This window comes from Hemiscyllium ocellatum, chromosome 12 (assembly GCF_020745735.1).
Source record: "Hemiscyllium ocellatum isolate sHemOce1 chromosome 12, sHemOce1.pat.X.cur, whole genome shotgun sequence".
In the NCBI taxonomy this organism is placed as follows: Eukaryota; Metazoa; Chordata; class Chondrichthyes; order Orectolobiformes; family Hemiscylliidae; genus Hemiscyllium; species Hemiscyllium ocellatum.
In genome coordinates this window covers 43,163,348-43,182,209 of record NC_083412.1, presented here as the reverse complement: position 1 = coordinate 43,182,209, position 18,862 = coordinate 43,163,348, and the positions used below count along the sequence as shown (strand labels likewise).

At 40.9% G+C, this 18,862-nt stretch overlaps 1 protein-coding gene across 1 annotated transcript in view; it reads left to right on the top strand.

The window, feature by feature from the left end:
* Window positions 1-1,059: 1,059 nt before the first annotated feature.
* Window positions 1,060-18,862, top strand: part of LOC132820734 (organic solute transporter subunit alpha-like) — a 50,266-nt gene continuing 32,463 nt past the window's right edge. The window contains exon 1 of the mRNA XM_060833004.1: window positions 1,060-1,135. Coding sequence (XP_060688987.1) covers window positions 1,060-1,135 — 76 coding nt within the window. The remainder of the gene's footprint in view (window positions 1,136-18,862) is intronic.

Genomic DNA, 18,862 nt, shown 5'->3' with positions numbered 1-18,862 from the left:
AATGGAATAAAAGTAAACAGAATCAGATCAACACCTGACAGCAAAAAAGTCTAGGGCTGTGGTTAAAAAGGGTTTGGAGTGGAGTTGAGTTGCTCCTGCTGGAAGTTAGTATAGTCTTTTTGGTTTAAATGGTCTCTGTCTGTGCCGTAACAATTCAATATGTTAAGCCCTTGGTATCAATAAAAATAAGCCACAAACATTATTAAGCACAACATTATTAATCTGGTGCAGTGCATTCAATCTGCACACATTAGGGACTGAACAATACAGCTTACATTTCGTAGGTAGATTAGCTACACTGTGTGGCAGGCTTTCTCATTGTCAGAACTGAATATTTCTGTGCACCCTTAATACACAATACAAGGAGTAACAATGACCTTTAGAAGTGAATTGATTGCATTAAAAACCTACCATACCTCATCTACTACATGTTATATAGATTAATCTGCATTAAAGTCAACTCTAACACATCTACAAAATCCCCTACACTCCCATTCTCGAGTTTGTGATTTGGAGATGCCGGTGTTGGACTGAGGTGTACAAAGTTAAAAATCACACAACACCAGGTTATAGGTTTAATTGGAAGCACTAGCTTTCGGAGCGTCGCTCCTTCATCAGGTGGCTGTGGACCACCTATGAGACTATAACCTGGTGTTGTGAGATTTTTAACTTTGTCCACCCCAGTCCAACACCCGGCGCCTGCATTTCATGGGATATGGTATTCAGCCTTTTTCAGCCTCTTTAGCTGTCTGGAGATATGGGGTTGAATTTCAATGACCGCATACAAATGTTTTTGCTTGTAATCTCAGGTTGCCTGAGAGCGTTTTGTACGGGATGTTTACCCTATGACCTGGTTAGTAATGAGTGCTGAGGGCGTTTGTACATTTATGTTTACCTTTGGGAGAATACGAACGTGTGGGTGTGAGAATGGGTGAAGGTGCATGGGGAGAAGGAACAGCCCCACATTGTGCTGTTTGGACAGCGGTGCTGAGCCTGCTCTCAGTCTCACTGCTGACTCCTCACAGACAGTTCCTGTGAGTGTGTGTGTGTCTTGGAGAGATGTCTGACGGAGCAAACCAGAGCCTGGAAATCTATTGCGGCTCCAGCCCACCCAGGGCCGTGGATATTTTAAAGAGTAAGTAAGCAAGTTGGCTTCTGTCCAACCCTTGTCGGTCTACTCAGTGGGGAGCGGCGTTTTGTGAATCAGCCACTCGATACCGGGAGGGTGAAGATGCTGCTCAAATCCTGCAGTTCTCAACCTGAGCAGCTGAACTCAAACTGGTCAATGGAAAAGGAGCCTGGGCAGTCGCGCAGAGTAACAGAGTCCGGGGACAGCCCCAGCTCCAGTTTGGGGTGGGGGGTGGTTGGGGAGGTGGATGAAAGGGCCAGAGTCCCGGTGCCTCCCCAGCCTCAGGGAACACTCCCTTCCTCAGGAGGCACTCGGTCTGAGGAGCGGAGCTGCAACTTCTCCCAGCCCCTGTCACTGCTAACTTTCCGGCCTTTTGCTCCAACTTGCTGCTCTGCTCTCCCGAATTGATAACTCTTGTCGGAGCTGATGTGGTGAGAAGCTGCAATCGAGCTGTTACTGAACTTTGCTCGATTAGACACACGGAAATCCATCCAGTTTTGCAGCAGTAATACCGTTCTCTTATCTAGTTTTCACCCGTTCATGTGCAACTCTTTCTATTCCGTCCTTTTCAGATTTGTTGATGTGGCTAACTCCTTAATTTGCTGGTCACAGCATTTGCAGACCATATACTGTTACAGTTTATACAAGTGCTGAACTTCTCTGCTGTCAGTATTGTAACTTGCAGCTATTTCAATGATATTACGAGCAAGTACATTTTGAATTATAATGCCAGTATCAAGTGGTTTAGTTCGTGTAATGCGGTTTGAATAGACTGCCTGGATTTGATCCAATCACTACAGCTTGGAGCCACTTTGCAATGATTTCTGGCGAAAATGATTCGAGGTCAGAAGTGGTAGATTGTGAATGGATCATGAAATCAGAAATTGGAAAGGAAAATTATGGAGTTAATATCGATGGCTTCTGGTTGACCAGCTCGTGAAGCAACTCTTTATTGCGCATCTTTATCATTGATAATCTTCTGCTGTCCTTAGCCCTCTTACCTGTCCTCCTCCCCACTCTTTCTCCACCCTGATCTTGTGACTTACATTGTTTAAATTCCTCTTGCTCATTTGACTTTCACATTCCTGTTTTCTCTGAGCATCAAGTCTATGATTATGTACTGGGCTACACTGCCAGCTGCTTCAATTTAAAAACAAAACACTTTGACCATTTTTGAGATATAGAGTGATACAAAGAAGGTATCAGATCTGGCCTTATCTATGATTGTTTTATTAGTGAGACCTCTTGAAATAGTAATGTCAGGGGGATTGGTGATTATGGATTGAAGAATTTACACATGAAGAGAAATTACAAGAAAAGAGGGCAGAACTTCAGGAGACAGGATTCAGTGAGTTATGAAGTTGGTTGAAATCACTTTTTCACTCAGAGGGTGGAATGAGCTGTGAGAGAAGTGGTGGAAGCCAGTATATTTGCAACATTTAAAAGGCATTTGGATGAGTATATGAATAGGAAGGGTTTGGAGGAATATGGGCCAGATGTGGGACTAGATTGGGTTGGGATATCTGGTCGGCATGGACGAGTTGGACTGAACGGTCTGTTTCCATGCTGTACATCTCTATGACTATGACTGAGGATGAAAAGTCATTCAGTACAGATGCTGAGGGAGGAAATGTTACTTATTACCTCTCTCGCTCTCTCTCTCGCGTGCTCTCTCTTTTGTGCTCTCTCTCGCACGCGCTCTCTCTCGTGCGCTCTCTCTCTCATGCATGCACACTCTCAAACTCTCTCGTGCTCTCTCTCGTGAGCTCTCTCATGCACTCTCTCTCACGTGCTCTCTCTCGCACTCTCTTTCTCTTATGTGCACTCTCTTTCTCTCTCTTGCACGCTCTCTCTCACATGCGCGGGCTCTCTCTCTCTTGCACGCTCTCGTGCACACATGCTCTCTCTCTCTTTCGTGCTCTCTCTTGCGCTCTTTCTCTCTTGTGCTCTTTCTCTCCGCGCTTTCTCTCTCTCTCACACACACACACACACACACACACACAGCATCTCAAGTTCTCCAAGGATCTATTCCTGGCTCCCTATTTTCCAGGTACACGTGGTTCCTTCATAACATCATTGGCGTATCCATAAAGACTCTTACACATTTTTATAGGTGCATCATATCTGGATGCACCACAGCATAGTGTGGTAACTGCTCTTCCCAAGACTGCAAGAAACTCAGGAGTCGTGAATACAGCCCAATCCATCTCACGAACCAAACCAGATTCCCATCCATTGACATCACCTGTACTTCCCGCTGCACTGGGAAAGCAACCAACATAATCAAAAACCTCCTCCCACTCCAGTTATACTCTCTTCCACACTTTTCTGTTAGACAGGAGATAATAAAAGTTTATATACATGTACGAACAGATTCAAGAACAGCTTCTTCCTGGTGGTATCAGACTTTTGAATTGACCTTTATAATGTTAATCTTGCTCTCCCTCTGTTCCTTTTCAGCACCTGTAACATTGTATCCTGTACACTGTTCTGTTATCCTGACCCACTTGTATAGTATGATCTGCCTGTAAAGCACATAAGACAACACTTTTCACTGTACCTCAGTAAATGTGACAGTAATAAATCAAATCAGCTCATCCAAAAACACAGGTTCCACATGCATTATTTATATATATTCCACATCTATCACTTCACAGCTTCTTTCAATCATTCAGTTCTTTTTAAATTAACAGACTGATTTTCTGTTATTAAATATTAAGTGAGCAGAAATTTCCTGCATTGAAACACCAGAAAGACCAAGGCAGTGATGGCTAATGATACAGAGTTGAGTGGGAATGTAAACTGTGAAGAAGGCACAAAGAGGCTACAGATGAATACAGTTGAGAGCAGTCAGTAATGTGACAGATGACATTTTCTATGAAGTTATTCACTTTTTGGTAAGAAGAATTATAATTTAAAAATAAACAATATACAGGGAAAAAGGCAGGAGATTGGCACAAAAATGCTCACAAATAGCACAGATACGTTGGGCCAAATAGTCTCCTTCTGCACTGTGATAGTTCTGTGATTCTGTAATACTGTGAAGTACAATTTTTCAGTGGTAAGAAAGGGTTTAATTTAATCTCAAGGTAATCTGAGTATCCTCTTACAAAAAAATCAGAAATTTAAAATGCAGGTCCAGTAATTAGGAAGTCAAATAGACTGTTGACTACCATAAGGAATCTGGAGTGAAAGAGAAAGGATGTTGTGTTTGAATTGTAGAGGACTTTGGTGAGACCACATTAAGGTTTGATCTCCTTAAGTAAAGAAGGGTAAAGTTACCTTGCTGTTTGTGTAGCAAATGTTTGTTCGATGATTCGTGACGTTGAACGATTAGCCCATGAAGAGTTTTATAGGCCTCTAGTCTGTAGAGTTGAGAATAATGAAAGCATTGGAAAAGGTGCAGAGGAGAGTTACTGGGATGTTGCCTGGTCTGGAGGGAAAGTCTTATGAGGAAAGGTTGAGAGACTTGGGTCTGTTCTCACTGGAAAGAAGAAGGCTAAGAAGAGATTTGGCAGAGACATACAAGATGATCAGCGGATTAGATAGGGTAGAAGTGAAAGTCTTTTTCCTAAGAAGGTGATGTCAGCTTGTACGAGGGGGCATAACTACAAATTGAGGGGTGAAAGATTTAAGACAGATGTCAGAGGCAGGTTCTTTACTCAGAGCGTGGTAAGGGCGTGGAATGCCCTACCTGCCAATGTAGTTAACTCAGCCACATTAGGGAGATTTAAACAATCCTTGGATAAGCACATAGATGATTTTGGGATAGTGTGGGAGGATGAGCTGTGAATAGTTCACAGGTCGGCGCAACATCTAGGGCCAATGGGCCTGTTCTGCGCTGTATTGTTCTATGTTCTATATCTATTGAAACACATAACATTCTGAAGGGATTTGACAGCATAGATGCTGGGAGGTTGCATCCCTTGCTTCCTAGTGTGTAGCACCAGAGGGTGTGGTTTCAGAATTAGCAGTCATCATTTAAGACTGCAATCAAGTGAGGAATCTTGTCATTTTCTTTACTCAAAGATTCTGGATGTTCATTGTTTAACATACTCAGCTGGAATAAATAGATGTTTGAATGCTGGAGAATCAAACTATATAGGAATGGGACAGGAAAGTGGAATTGAGGCAAAAGAAAGGCATGAGTACCTGAATGTCACAGAGATTTAAAAAGCCCTATGGTCATATCGTGTTCATAGTCTTCATGCTTGTATGTTCATCATCCTTGGTCCCCATCACAAACTCCATTCTCTAGCCACCAATTGGTAGTGGTCTGAGGCTGATCCAGTCTGTTCTTAATGTTAGTGTCATATTTAACCACAAGGACACTTTCTGACCACTGCCCTGAGATTATCTATTTCCAACTGTACCATCACCCAATTCTACCTGTGTCTCAGACCATCTGCCAATGAAAACCCTATGAATGCTTTTATTACTTCTGAATTTCAAATGCAGCCTTCTGCAATCTACCCTCTGTAAACCTGAGGTCATCTATACCTCCATTGTCCATGTTTTAACTTGCACTAAATCCTGTTAGCCCGTCATCGCTATCCTCACTGGTCTACGTTAGCTCTCCGTTAAAGAATACTTGATTTTAAAATTCTCAATCTTGATTTCAAACCTTGTAAGAACCCCAATTTCCCTAAATTTTTATTCTATGTATACTCTTCCCATCCAACTGGATAATTCGCATTTAGAGTGCTGGTGCTGGGGCAGCTGAATGGTCTCCACTGTAATGATTCTCTGAGAGCTGTGCTTTTTAAAAATGTGTTCTCTATTGTGACTCCACTTGGTGTTTCCTGGGTTTATCTGCTTTCTATTTATGTTTTCTATTTTCTACTTCTCAGATTCCCATACCTCTGACAATCTAATTTAAATCATCCTTAAAGCACAAAGAAAGCTCCCGACAAAGATGTTAAGCCCAGTCCCTTTAAGGTGCAACCTGTTCATCTTGTACAGGTCCCACTTACCCCAAAATCAGTTTCAAGAGATGTAAAAGTCTGTCTTTTCATCTTGAATACACATACAATGAAACAACCCTCTTTTTGGTGAAAGAATCAAGACAATCACAGCCTTGTGGGAAAAAGAATTTTTTTTTTCTAAGTCCTAAATGATCAACTCCTAATCTCTCCCCTCATAGTTCTTCTCCAGCATCTTTGATTATTCGAGAATTGCCAAACCATGTCAGTTTTACTACTGGGAAGACCAAGGATCAATGGAAATCAGTTCTTTCAGTGGTGATGCTAGTGAACCACAAGACAGCCATCCAGCCCACTGAGCTAAGTAGCACCCACCATGTTAAAAGTTAACTTTTCACAAATTTATAATAAGTTTGTCAAGAATTATTTCACTTACATAAAATTTCTCTCACAGTGGAAGGCAGCACAATCTTCAGAACTTACCTCATGGCCTCAGGAATCAATATCTGTTGCCCTGATCGTACTACCTGCTGTGGAGTATAAGATCAGAAGAGACAGAATTTATAGAATTAATGTTCAACAATCCAGGTTTGTTCATTATATCATTTCAGTTACATGACACTTAATCTTTTGCTATAAATTCTGTGTCTTATAATCTTATACTCCACAACCACCTGATGAAGGAGCAGCGCTCTGAAAGCTAGTGCTTCCAAATAAATCTGTTGAACTATAACCTGGTGTTGTGTGATGTTTGACTTTGTCTACCCCAGTCCAACACCAGCTCCTCCACATCATAGGAAACATGTATGGAACCACCACCTGCCAGTTTCCCTCCAAGGCATTCACCATGTCGTCTTGGAAAACTACCACCAATCTTTCAGTGTCACTCGGTAAAAATCCTGGAATTCCCTCCCTAATGGCCTTATTGGTCATAGAGTCATAAAGATGTACAGCATGGAAACAGACCCTTCGATCCAACTCGTCCATGCTGACCAGGTATCCCAACACAATCTAGTCCCACCTGCCAGCACCCGGGCCATACCCCTCCAAACCCTTCCTATTCATATACCCATGCAGATGCCTTTTAAATGTTGCAATTGTGCTATCCTTCACCACTTCCTCTGGCAACTCATTCCATATATGTACCACTCTCTGGATGAAAAAGTTGTCCCTTAAGTCTCTTTTATATCTTTCCCCTCTCACCCTAAACCTATGTCCTCTATCTCTGGACTCCCCACCCCAGGGAAGCGACTTTGCCCATTTATCCAATCCATGCGCCTCATAATTTTGTAAATCTCTATGAGGTCACCCCTCAGCCTCTGAAGCTCCACAGAAAACAGCCCCAGCCTATTCAACCTCTCTTTATATCTCAAATCCTCCAAACTTGGCGACATCCTTCTAAATCTTTTCTGAATCCTTTCAAGTTTCATAACATCCTTCTGATAGGAAGGAGACCGGAATTGCACGCAATATTCCAACAGTGGCCTAACCAACGTCCTGTACAGCCGCAACATGACCTCCCAATGCCTGTACTCAATACTTTGACCAATAAAGGAAAGCATACCAAACGCCGTCTTCACTATCCTAACTAATTGCAACTCCACTTTCAAGGAGCTATGAACCTGCACTCCAAGGTCTCTCTGTTCAGCAACACTCCTGAGGACCTTACCATTAACTGTATATGTCCTGCTAAGATTTGCTTTCCCAAAATGCCGCAATTCGCACATATCTAAACTAAACTCCATCTGCCACTTCTCAGCCCATTGGTCATCTGATCATGGTCCCATTTGTACCAACCTACAATAAATGGATTTCAGCTGTTTAAAAAGGCAATTCACCATCTTAAAGGGCAACTAGGGATGGATAATAAATGCTAGCCCAGTCAGCAATAACTACATCCCATGAACGGAAAATAGAAAAGAGAATTGACAATAATCTGCTACTGATTGAGAGTTCTCTTAGTTAGTTTGCAGTTTATGATTAAATTCATTTTCTGTTGTACTGAATCGTACTGGAGAAATCAACAAATTCTATCGTTTAGAGCCTACTCCATCCCAAGAGTTTCCAGGTGGCTACATTCAATTCTGTCTGCTGAGAAATATTGGTGGGGCTTCTTGCAGTGTTTTCAATAGGTAACTTAAGGTATTTTAGAGATCACTGAAGAGTAGTCCAAATGTTACAGGCAGTTGTGAAAGGAGTTTGTGGGAGGGGAGAGAGAGATGTAGAATCCATGTGAGGCAGTGCTGCTTTTAACTGAAACAAAACCAGCAATTGCTAGGCAAGCTCAGCAGATCTGGCAGCATCTGTACAGAGTACCCAGAGTTTTGTGTCCAGTAACCCTTCTTCAGAACTGCTTTTAACTGTACTGCTGGGAATGCAGTTGAATTACATGGATTCTGTGCTAGGGACTCTGAGAAGTCAAGTTGGGATTTGTACGGTTCTGTGTTGTTCGAGTTCAGGAAAAAGCTTTAAGAATTAGTACAAAGCAAAGTGTTTGGGCCAGGCCTCACGAAAAGACCTAGGGGCTATGAGAGCTCATAAGGAGCAGTTGTTGAGCCCATTCATGACAGAGCAGGTCTTGAGAAGGGATTTCAAGGCCAGGTCAGCAAAGGTGAAGAATTTTAATCCCATAAGAAGTTAAATGACATTTTAATGATCCAGTGTATTTTAACATCTAGGGAGAATTGCTGAGAGATCTGTTGGATCAATCTTGATCATAATTGCTGTTTAATTGCAACTTTGGGTATTCAATCACAATTGTATTTACTACATGTTAATTCTAGTGTTAAAGTGTGGAATCGTGTGAATTTAATCTCCACTGGATAAGTGGAGTCTCCTGAATATCTCACCTGTCTACCTTTTTTTAAGAAAAGTTACTGGTCCCTAGCTAGACAATAACGTAAATTTTGGTAGTCTGGTCTGGAATGGTAATAAATTATAATTTGGAAGGTCCTAGTCAAATTTTCAAACATTGAATAAATAACACCTTGAGAAACACTTGCTAGTGTTCCCACGTACAACCAGTTCTGAACTTTAGTACAGTTTCTGAACCATTCCACTTGACATTTTGCGCTCCACCCTCATCAGCATAAACATTAAAGCAATCAGTTGAACATTAACTAAAGAAAATAATGCATATTGCAATTTTTTACATTGAGTCACATCATCCAAATTCTGTATCTTTCAGTAGCAAAATGACCCTCCTGAATGTTTCATTTTTCTCATGGAAGAGGAGCTGCCAATATACAAGCTAGAACTATTCCTGGTACCATCAGGATATCTCAATCTTTCACAGTACTAGTTTAATGTGATCATCCTTCAGAGAGCAGCATGGTGGTTCAGTCGTTAGCATTGCTGCCTCAAGACTCCAGGGACTTGGGTTCACATTCCAACCTTAGAATGAGTGTCTGTGTGGAGTTTACATGTTCTCCCCATGTTTGCATGGGTTTCTTCCAGATTTTCAGCTTTCCTCCCACAGTCCAAAGATGTGCAGGTTACATAGATTGGCTGTGTCAAATTGCCCCTTGTGTCCAGGAAATGTAAGCTAATTGAATTAGCCTTGGGAAATGCAGGTTTACAGAGATAAGGTGGAGGGGTGCTGGGTCTGGGTGGCTTGCTCTTCGGAGGTCAGAGCAGACTTGATGGGCTGAATAGTCTCTTTCTGCTCTGTAGGGATTTTATGATTCTTCAATAACATCATAAGTATTTCCTCTGACACCAATTTGCCTGCTCTGGAAGATACCAATTCAACCGTTATAGAAGATATCAAATCAAATTACATATGCATTGTTTAATTACCTTTATTTTGTTTTTAAAAATCCAATCTGTATTCTGGCTGGAATTTTTATTCTGAGAAATAAAAAATTAATTCTTCCAATAACTGAAACTTTTTCCATAATCTTCACAGCTCTTTGAATCTATTTTCATTTGAAGTGTCTGCAACAGATATATTTCTATATTTCACAACATTTAGAACTTATAAAAGGACATAAGAATAGAAGAAATAGAAACTGGATTTGGCCCTTTGAGTTTGCTTTGACATTGAACAAGATCATGACTGATCTTCCACTTCTCTTTCTCACACTATTCCCAGTTCCATTAATTTATTCAGTGCCTTGAATGCATCAACCTGTAACTTGAGTTCAGACAATGAATGGGCATCACAGCTTTCTGGAACAGAGAATTCCAATGATGTGCAACACCTTGAGTCAAGAAATTTCTCATTTCAGTCCTAAATAGCTGACCCTTTACTCTGAGTTTGTGACCCTATTATCGTTTAGTCCCCGGCCAGAGGGAACATTTCTTAGAGCTTTCATTGTCCCTTATTCTAAATAAAGATCAAAGAACAAAGAACAGTAAAGCACAGAAACTGGTCCTTTGGCCCATCAAGTCCTTGCTGACATATGCACCTTTCTAAACTAAAAACATTTTTGCTTCTACACAGTCCATATTCCTCCATTCCCTCCCTGTTCATGTGCCTGTCAAGATGCTTTTTAAACGTTGCTATTGTATCTGCTTCAACCATCTCCTCTGGCAGTACATTCCAGGCACTTACCAGTCTCTGTTTTAAGAAATCTGCATCTCGCATCTCCATTAAATTTCCCTCTTTATTTTAAACCTAAGTCCTTGAGTAATTGCCATGAATGCCCTGCGAAAAAGATTCCGATTATCCATTCTATCCATGTTTCTCATATCTTTGTAAATTTCTGTCATCCCTCATCTTCTGACATTCAAATGTAAACAAACCAAGTTTGTCCAACCTCTCCTCACAGCTAATACCCTTCAAACCAGACAACATCCTTTTCTGTACGCTCTCCAAACCTTCACATCGTTCTGGTAGTGTGGCGACCAGGACTGTACACAAGTTTCCAAACATGGCCTAACAAAAAAAAAGCCATCCTGAGTGACAGTAACAAATCTCCCTGTCAGGATACTGACACATCCCCAGTTTAGGTGCAACTGTCCTTTTGCAGGCTCCATCTGCTGCCTTATTTTTGTACCTCTCAATTCAATTGCCTCTCATCATCTAAATCCCAGAGAATGTAGGGTTAATCTACTCTGTCTTCTATATGACCATAAAACCATAAGACATAGGAGTGGAAATAAGGTCATTCGGCCCATCGAGTCCATTCCACCATTCAATCATGGCTGATGGGCATTTCAACTCCACTTACCAGCATTCTCCCCGTAGCCCTTAATTTCTCGTGACATCAAGAATTTATCAATATCTGCCTTGAAGACATTTAGCGTCCCGGCCTCCACTGCACTCTGTGGCAATGAATTCCACAGGCCCACCACTCTTTGACTGAAGAAATGTCTCTGCATTTCTGTTCAGAATTGACCCCCTCTAATTCTAAGACTGTGTCCACGTGTCCTAGTCTCCTCGCCTAACGGAAACAATTTCCTAGCGTTCACCCTTTCCAAGCCATGTATTATCTTGTTTCTTCTAGTGGTTTAATCTCCTCATCTAGAAACCAATCTAATAAACCTTCCGTCAAGAATGTGCTTCCTTGTGTAAGAAGATGAAAACTATATCTGAGACTCGAGCTGTAGCCTCGCTACTGGCCTGTACAATTTTAATAAGATTTCTTTACTCTTATTCTACAGTTCCTTTGTAAAAACAATTTGTGTTGCCACTTGACTGCTGGATCTGTTGTTGGTCTTCTGTGATCCACGTATAAGGATACCTAAGGTCCTCTGAATGTAAACATTTTTTAGTTTCTCTTATTCAAAAGTACAGACTATTCCTGGGTTGTGAATGGGTTCTATTCTGGAGTCAGTTTGCAAGTCTATTTGTATGCAAGTCAAAACACAATGCAGGCTAATATAAAGTACAGGAATTGTTAATATGTTGGGTCTTTTAAAATTACTCCCCTGTATGAGATTTTATTTATAAGTCTTAATTCAAAGATTCCACATTCTCTGTTTTTTGTATTTTCCCACTAAATTGGTTAACTTCATACTTTGTCACATAGTATTCCTTAACCTTGCCCACTCTCTTAATCTGTTCCCTCTGCACCCTAGTTGCAACCTTCTCACTGCTTACTTTCCCAGTTAACTTTGTATTTCCAACAACATTGAATACACAAATCTATGTCCTCATCCAACTCATTAATATAGATTGTAAATGACTAAAGTCCAAGTGTTAATTCTTTTGGCACCCCACTGATTACAGCCTGCCAACTCAAACATGTTGTGTTTATTCATACTCTGCTTTCTTTCTGATGACCAATCCCAATACATGCTAATATCTTACTTTCATTGCATTGTGAAATAATCTCTTGATAGCAATTCATTAATTTTTTTTTTTGAAAATCCAAATGCACTCCCTCAGCCATGCTCCTAAATACGTCCGCAAAAAGTTCTAACTGATCTGTCAAATTCAGTTTTCACTCTGCTTAATCATATTATGAATTTTTAAAAGAGCGGTTATGACATATTTCATAATAGATTCCAGCATTTTGACTATTGCTAATGTCAGGGTAATTGACCTTTAGTTTCCCACACTCATTTTTTTCTTCCTTTTTAAAATGTTAACGTTACATTTTCACCTTTTAAATCAATGGAACTATTTTGGAATCTAAACAATTGCAGATGACGAAATTAGATTAGATTCCCTACAGTGTGAAAACAGGCCCTTCAGCCCAACCAGTCCACACCAACCCTCTGAAGAGTAACCCACCCAGACCCATTTCCCTCTGACTAATGCACCTAACACTATGGGCAATTTAGCATGGCCAATTCACCTGGCCTGCACATCTTTGGACTGTGGGAGGAAACCAGATCACTCAGTGGAAACCCACACGGACGGGGGGAAAACGTGCAAACTCCACACAGAGAGTCGCCCAAGGCTGGAATCAAACCTGGGACCCTAGTGCTGTGAGGCAGCAATGCTAACCACTGAGCCACCATGCCACCCCATCTAGCTATTATCCCTAAAGCTACCTGTTTTATAACCTTAAAATTCTGATTATCGGGTACAGTGGATTTGTTGCTAATAATTACATTCATTTTCTCTGTTAATATTTTGTTGATCGTTTTTTAAATTGTTATTTTCACTAGATGTTTAGTTCGCCATTGTTTCTGGATTTTTTGTGTCTTCTATGGGGAAAACAAGTATGAATTATTTATTTAATATCTCTGCCATCTCCCAGTTGCTTATCTCCATTATAATTTACCTGTGCCCCTAATGACGGCAAACATGCTTATTTATTTAGGGCAGATATAATTGTTCAGTGCAGTGAGCTTGCTCCACCATTTGACAAGATCATGGCTCATCTGAATATGTCTTTTACTTTCCTGTTTACAGTTTAGGTTCCTTGATTCCCTTTTAGTTAAGAATCTGTACACTCCAGCTTTTATAATATTCAATGACCCTGTCTCCACCACTTTCTGGAGAAGAGAATTTCACTAACTGAAGATATTCTGACAAATAAAAATGCTTCTGTTCATCTCTGTCTGAAATTGAGGTCTTTTTTTAAAAACTGTGTCCCCTAGTTTGAGACTGTCCTACAAAGAGATACGTTACTTCAGCATGTACCCAGTCAACATCCCTTAGGATCTTGCATGTTTCAATAAGATCATCTCCCATTCTTCAAAACTGCAAGGGTTATATGCTGAAAATAGCCAACTTTTCATCACAAGATAAGCCTCTTCATCGCAGGAATTCATCAAGTGCATATTCTGTGAACAGTTTCTAAAGCAGTTTCTAATAAGCAGACCAACACTGTCAATAGTACATACTCTCCATTTTCAATTCTCGATCCATACTACTCTCAAATGTGAGCTCTTACCTTATGTAGTATTTTCTGATTCACCACCTTATCACATGTCTTATGAAAATCCAAATACTCTATACTAGATCTACAGATTCCTTTTATTCACTTTTCTTGCTTCTACCCCAAAGAATTTTTAAAAAACAAAGTCAAAACACAATTGCCATCTCACAGCCCATGTTAACCGTGCCCGATTGCACTGTGAGTTTCGAAGTGCAGTCCTTAATAACAGATTCCAACATTTTGAATTTGATGGATCTTGGCTAATCAATTTGTACCTTTCCTGCTTTCTGTCACTCCCTTTTTCTAGTACAGTGGACTTGTGTTTTCCAATCTTTTTCCAGAATTAAGGAAGTTTAAAAACAATGTATTTACTACTTCAACAGCCATATCTTTTAAGATTCTAAGAGAAACTGCACGAGAACCTGGAATGTTTATTTAAATTCTTTTATAGGATGTGGGGTGCTCCTGGTCAAGCCAATATGTGTTGCCCAGCCCTATTTTCCTTTGAACTGAGTACCATGCTGTGTCTTTTAGTGGCTAGTTTAAGTGTCAATCATATAGGTATAGATATGGAGTCAATTTTGGACCAGATATCCTTCCTAAGACGATACTAGTGAACCAAATAAATTTGTTTTACAGGGATCAATAACAATTGTCATGGTAGCCATTATTGACACAAGCTTTATATTCCCGTTTTAACCAATTAAATTTTATCAGCTGCCATGGTAGGATTTGAACCTCTAGCCCTATAGCTTGAACTTCTGGATTACTAATAATGACATTACCATGATGCCTCCATCTTCCCTGACAGCTTTTGGTTCCAATAATTTTCTCAATAGACAATAGGTGCAGGAGTAGGCCATTCTACCCTTTGGGTCTGCACCACCATTCAATATGATCATGGCTGATCATCCTTAAACACTATCCTGTTCCTGCCTTATCTCCATAACCCTTGATTCCACTATCCTTGAGAGCTCTATCCAACTCTTACATTAATCCAGAGACTGGGCCTCCACTGCCCTCTGGGTGAAGAAGTTTCTCCTCATCTCTGTCCTAAATGGTCTACCCCGTGTGTGTCCTCTGGTTTGGCACTCACCCGTCAGCGGAAACATGTTTCCTGCCTCCAGAGTGTCCAATCCTTTAATAATCTTATATGTCTCAATCAGATCCCCTCTCAGTCTTCTAAACTCAAGGGTATACAAGCCCAGTCGCTCCAGTCTTTCAGCGTAAGGTAGTCCCGTCATTCCAGGAATTGACCTCGTGAACCTATGCTGCACTCCCTCAACAGCCAGAATGTCTTTCCTCAAATTTGGAGACCAGAACTGCACACAATACTCCAGGTGTAGTCTCACCAGGGCCCTATACAGCTGCAGAAGAACCTCTTTGCTTCTAGACTCAATCCCTCTTGTTATGAAGGCCAGCATGCTATTAGCCTTCTTCACTACCTGCTGTACCTGCATGCTTCCCTTCATTGACTGGTGTACAAGAACACCCAGATCTCTTCGTACTGCCCCTTTACCTAAATTGATTGCATTTAGGTAGTAATCTGCCTTCCTGTTCTTGCCACCAAAGTGGATAACCATATATTTATCCACATTAAACTGCATCTGCCATGCATCTGACCACTCACCTAACCTGTTCAGGTCACCCTGTAATCTCTTAACATCCCTACTCACATTTCACCCTGCCACCCAGCTTAGTATCATCAGCAAATTTGCTAATGTTATTACTAATACCATCTTCTATATTATTAATATATATTGTAAAAAGCTGCGGGCCCAGCACTGATCCCTGCGGTACCCCACTGGTCACTGCCTGCCATTCCGAAATGGAGCTATTTATCACTACTCTTTGTTTCCTGTCAGCCAACCAACTTTCAATCCAAGTTAGTACTTTGCCCCCAGTACCATGTGCCCTAATTTTGCTCACTAACCTCTTATGTGGGACTTTATCAAAAGCTTTCTGAAAGTCCAGGTACACTACATCTACTGGATCTCCCTCGTCCATCTTCAGAATTACATCCTCAAAAAATTCCAGAAGATTAGTCAAGCATGATTTCCCCTTCATAAATCCATGCTGACTCTGACCTATCCTGTTACTACTATCCAGATGTGTCGTAATTTCATCCTTTATAATAGACTCCAGCAACTTTCCCAACACTGAGGTCAGACTAACTGGTCTATAATTTCCTGCTTTCTCTCTTCCACCTTTCTTAAAAATTGGTACAACATTAGCCACCCTCCAATCGGCAGGAACTGATCCCGAATCTATTGAACTCTGGAAAATAATCACCAACGCATCCACGATTTCTCGAGCCACCTCCTTCAGTACCCTGAGATGTATACCTTTCTCGATACCTTTCCTGTGTTGATTTTAATTGTTTGAAGTTCTCCATCCCTTTCACCTTTTTTTTTATTAGATTAGATTCCCTACAGTGTGGAAACAGGCCCTTTGGCCCAACCAGTCCACACTGACCCTCTGAAGAGTAACCCACCCAGACCCATTTCCCCTTGACTTATGCACTTAACACTATGAGCAATTTAGCATGGCCAATTCACCTAACTTGCACATCGTTGGACTGTGGGAGGAAACTGGAACATCTGGAGGAAACCCACGCAGACACGGGGAGAATGTGCAACTCCATACAGACAGTCACCCGAGGGTGGGACTGCACCTGGGACCCTGGTGCTTTGAGGCTGCAGTGCCAACCACCTAACCACCGTGCCGCCCGATTACAGTTATTTCTACTGTATTTCTATTATTTATGTCTTCTGGACTGAAGACAGATGCAAATAGTTTATCCACTATTTCCTTTATTTTCCATTATTAATTTCCCAGACAGTCTCTCAGAGGACCAATTCTCACTTTAGTTGCTCTTCTGGCATTGTGGTATCTGTAGCTCAACCTCTGGCTCAATGACTCTGTACTGGAGCTTCTTAAACCGCAGACATTTACTTGAGAAATGTTTGTCTTAAATAACACCAGCATCCAGAAACACATACATTCTACAGCCAAAACACATCATAACATTTGCTTTCACTAATCTCTGCCTAATCATTATTTATAGAAGCATTTGCAAATTATTTTATTTCTCTTACTAGTCCAGCCCCATTTCTCCATTTTCTCCCCCTAACCTCTGATCACTGTGACAACCAAGAACCTATCTATCTCAGTTTTGAATATGCTCAGTGACCTGGCTTCCAAAGCCTTCTGTGGTAATGAATTCCATAGATTCACCACTCTTTGGCTGGAGACGTTTCTCTTCATCTCTGTTGTAAGGGTCTTCCCTTTACTCTGAGGCTGTGCCCTCAGGTTCTCATCTCTCCTCCCAATAGAAACATCTCCCCAATGTCCTCTCCATCCAGTATTCTGTATGTTTCAATTAGATTACCTCCTCATCCTTCTAAATTCCATTGAATATAGACCCAGAAAACTCAAATGTTCATCTTATGTTAAGCCTTTCATTCCTGGGATCATTCTCGTGAACCTCCTCTGGACCTGCTCCAGGACCAATACATCCTTCTGTAGGTATGGGGCCCAAAATTGCTCACAATTCTCAAAATGTGGGCTGACCAGAGCCTTATGAAGCCTCAGAAGTACATCCCTACTTTTAAACTTTAGTACTCGAAATAAATGCCTTCCTAACTACCAACTCAACCTGTAAAGTTACGTTAAGAGAAACCTGGAAAACTCCCAAAACTCTATGCACTTCAGATTTCTGAATTTTCTCCCATTTAGAAAATAGTCTGTGCCTGTATTCTTCCTACCAAAGTACATGACCTCATACTTTCCCATGTTGTATTCCATCTACCACTTCTTTGCCCACTCTCCTAACCTGTCCAAATCCTTCTGCAGCCTCCCTGCCTCCTATCACCTGTCCCTCCACCTATTTTCTTATCGTCTGCAAACTTAGCCACAATGCCCTCACTTCCTTCATCAAGATCAGTAATGTATAAAGTGAAAAGTTGTGATCCCAACATTGACACTTGCAGAACACTACTGGTCACCGGCTGCCATTGAGAAGGTCCCTTTTATCCTGACACTCTGCTTTCTGCCAGATAGTCAAGCTTCTATCCATGCTAGCGCCTTGCCTGTGACAACATGGGCCCTTAACTTACTGAGTAGCCTCCTGTGCAGCACCTTGTTAAAGACCTTCTTGAAGTTGAGGTAGATAACATCCATTGTGTCTCCTTGGTCTAACCTGCTCATTACATCCTCAAAGAATTCTAACAGATTTGTCAGGCATGACCTCCCCTTGATGAAACCATGCTGTCTTTACCTTATTTTACCACACACTCTCAAGAATTCAGGAATCTCATCCTTCACAATGAACTCTATAAGCTTTGATCATCCTTTGCCGAATTCTAAAGTTGTCTTATCCCTCAAGCGCACTACTCTTTTTGCAACTATAATAAGTCCTTCCTTTGAGCTAATCTTACCAATCTTCTTGTTGGCAATGGTTGGACCACATTTATCTCTGGGATCTTTGTACCTTAAAGGTATATATATCAGTTATTTGAATACTAACCATTACATGTCTACCATCATAACTTATAATTCAGTTTCCCAATCTATCCAAACAAACACATCCCTCATAGCCATGTGATTTGATTTCCTGTCCAAGGTTTGGGATATATCTAAGTTGTGTCTGAACTGAATATAATATTTAATCATATTGTGGTATTTTTCCTAAATGTCCTTTGCCACTAATTTATCAATTATCCCTTTCTCACTGCACACCACTGGATCAACTACTTGATTCTTTGACATATTGATCTCGAAAACTGTCTTGTATGATTTCCCTGAACTTATCTTCCAAACTATTACTGTAACTTTGGTTTCTCCAGTCTATGTAGAAGTTAAATACCTCCTATTATTGTTGCAAGTTGCACCCAAAGTTTCCTGGTTAACCTTTTGCCCTCGACTACAACTACTGCTAGAGAACCCATAAACAACTGCCAACAATGCTTTCTGTCCCTAGCTATTTATTTAGTTCCACCCAAACTAATTTATCTTACTCATTTTCAGAGTTA